Source organism: Nuphar pumila, chromosome 8 (genome assembly GCF_984573655.1).
Source record: "Nuphar pumila chromosome 8, dmNupPumi1.hap1.1, whole genome shotgun sequence".
In the NCBI taxonomy this organism is placed as follows: Eukaryota; Viridiplantae; Streptophyta; class Magnoliopsida; order Nymphaeales; family Nymphaeaceae; genus Nuphar; species Nuphar pumila.
In genome coordinates, this window is record NC_143256.1 from 12,420,465 (window position 1) to 12,422,240 (window position 1,776).

The 1,776-nt window shown below is 42.0% G+C and overlaps 1 protein-coding gene across 1 annotated transcript; it reads left to right on the forward strand.

Moving 5' to 3' along the window:
* Positions 1-208: 208 nt before the first annotated feature.
* LOC149829624 (uncharacterized) lies at positions 209-1,487 on the forward strand. Its single transcript, XM_090015600.1, has one exon. The coding sequence runs from the start codon at positions 743-745 to the stop codon at positions 1,175-1,177; it is 435 nt and encodes a 144-aa protein (XP_089871726.1). The 5' UTR covers positions 209-742; the 3' UTR covers positions 1,178-1,487.
* The last annotated feature ends 289 nt before the right edge of the window (positions 1,488-1,776 follow it).

The window sequence follows — 1,776 nt, forward strand, 5'->3', positions numbered from 1 at the left end:
AAGATATTTGGGCATGTGTCGGTTTGATCAAATCATGGAACCCCCAATTTCACTATTCATCCCGATCATCAAAGTAATAAATAATGATGTGATAATCAATAAAAAAAAGCTAGAGAGAGAGAGAGAGAGAGAGAGAGAGAGAGATCCCACTGTGTTACTTTTTGAAAAAGAAGCAAAACCCATAAACAAACAAAGAGGCACAGCTCCTCTCTTTCTCATCACCTGCCTGCCTGCATAAAAATCCACTTCATCTTCTTATTTTTTAAAACTATCACCCTTTCCTTCCATGGAAAACTAGGGTTTTTCCTCCTTGTCATCTCGTCTATTTTGATTGTGGTACTTAAAAACTAGAGATCTCTCCCACTACCACCCTTCCCCTTTTTGAGGATCCATCCTTTGGTCCATTACCCATCTTCCCAAAGGACGGTTAGAGCTTCTAATTCATTGAATTTTGGGTTTTCCCCACATTGATGTGTGCCCTTTTCATCTTTAACTTTCTGCTCACTCGCGTTTAGTTTATTTGTAATCCCAAATGGCTGTTGAAAACAATGGATTGTGGTTTGATGGTAGGGTTAGAGTTGGGGTTTTATTCATTGATTTGTGAGAAATAGCTAGTGGGTTTTGGTCCTTTTTTTCTCTTGTAGAGGTAATCTTGCTTGTTTTGTGGAAAGGTTCGGGGTTTTAGGCTTTAAGGGCTCCTCAGTCAATGTGATTGGAGAAGGGTTGTGAAAAATTGGGGGCGATGGGGAGTACCAGCTTCTTTCTGATGTGCCTTCTGCACTCTGCGATCGCGACGACCTGCGGGGCGCTGATGATGTTCTACCATAACGAGATTTCTGTGTTCGGCCATGGTCGAGAGACTGCGGTTAAGCTTCTGGGATCCACCCCACATGATCAGTTGCTGATTCAGACCTCGGATTCGTTTGCGGGGATGCTGCTCTTCGTGATCGGGCTGCTTCTCTTGATGGTTTGCTTCGTCAAGGACCGCGAGTTCCAGAGCTTCTTCGCCAAGGGGTGCGTTCTGCTTCACGCGCTTATGGCGATGTGGAGGTTCTACTTCGAGCGTCGGTTGGAGGATTTGGCGGGCGACTGGCCTAGGCAGGTTATAGGGGACTTGATGCTCGGCCTTTCTTGGGTGTTCTTCTTGGTCTATTCATGGAGGGAGAAGTACGATTAGAGCGGATTCGGAGGTACGGAGATCAATCTTTTCTTTTGATGAATTGGATGGATGAACACTCTCTCAACTATTTGCTGATGATTAATGGATTGCAAGAGTTCGTGTTTGAGGAAAACGGTTGTAACCTTTTTCTCGGGTGTTTTGGATTTGTGTTCAGTATGAAATGGGCGTGTGTAAATTACAGGTTTTTGTTCTTGGAGAAATTGTGGATGGTCTTGTTGGAATCATGTAGTGAGCTTCTATTGTCTCCATTACTTGAACATAGTCTTGTAAATTTTCTTCTTAATAAGAATCGAACTTTGTGGATCCTTCATTCAATTCTCAATATTTGTATTCTCTATCCAAATGATCAAAGATTCAACAGACAGAGAGGACATCTACTGATGGAAATATTGGAGATATCTTTTCTTTTATGTATTTTGAAGACGGAAACACAGGTTTCATTTTTTGTGCAACTGAATGTATATATCAGACTGTGTTTGAGCTCACATGCACATTGCAGCACTAGCATATGACCCTTTATGGCCATAGAGCAGAAATCACAGAGTCCATTTTGATTTTCTTGTTCATGTACCAACTAAAATGGCCTAATTTGAAAA

Coding starts and splice junctions, on each gene's coding strand:
- LOC149829624 (XM_090015600.1), top strand. CDS start 743: ATGGGGAGTACCAGCTTCTTTCTGATGTGCCTTCTGCACTCTGCGATC.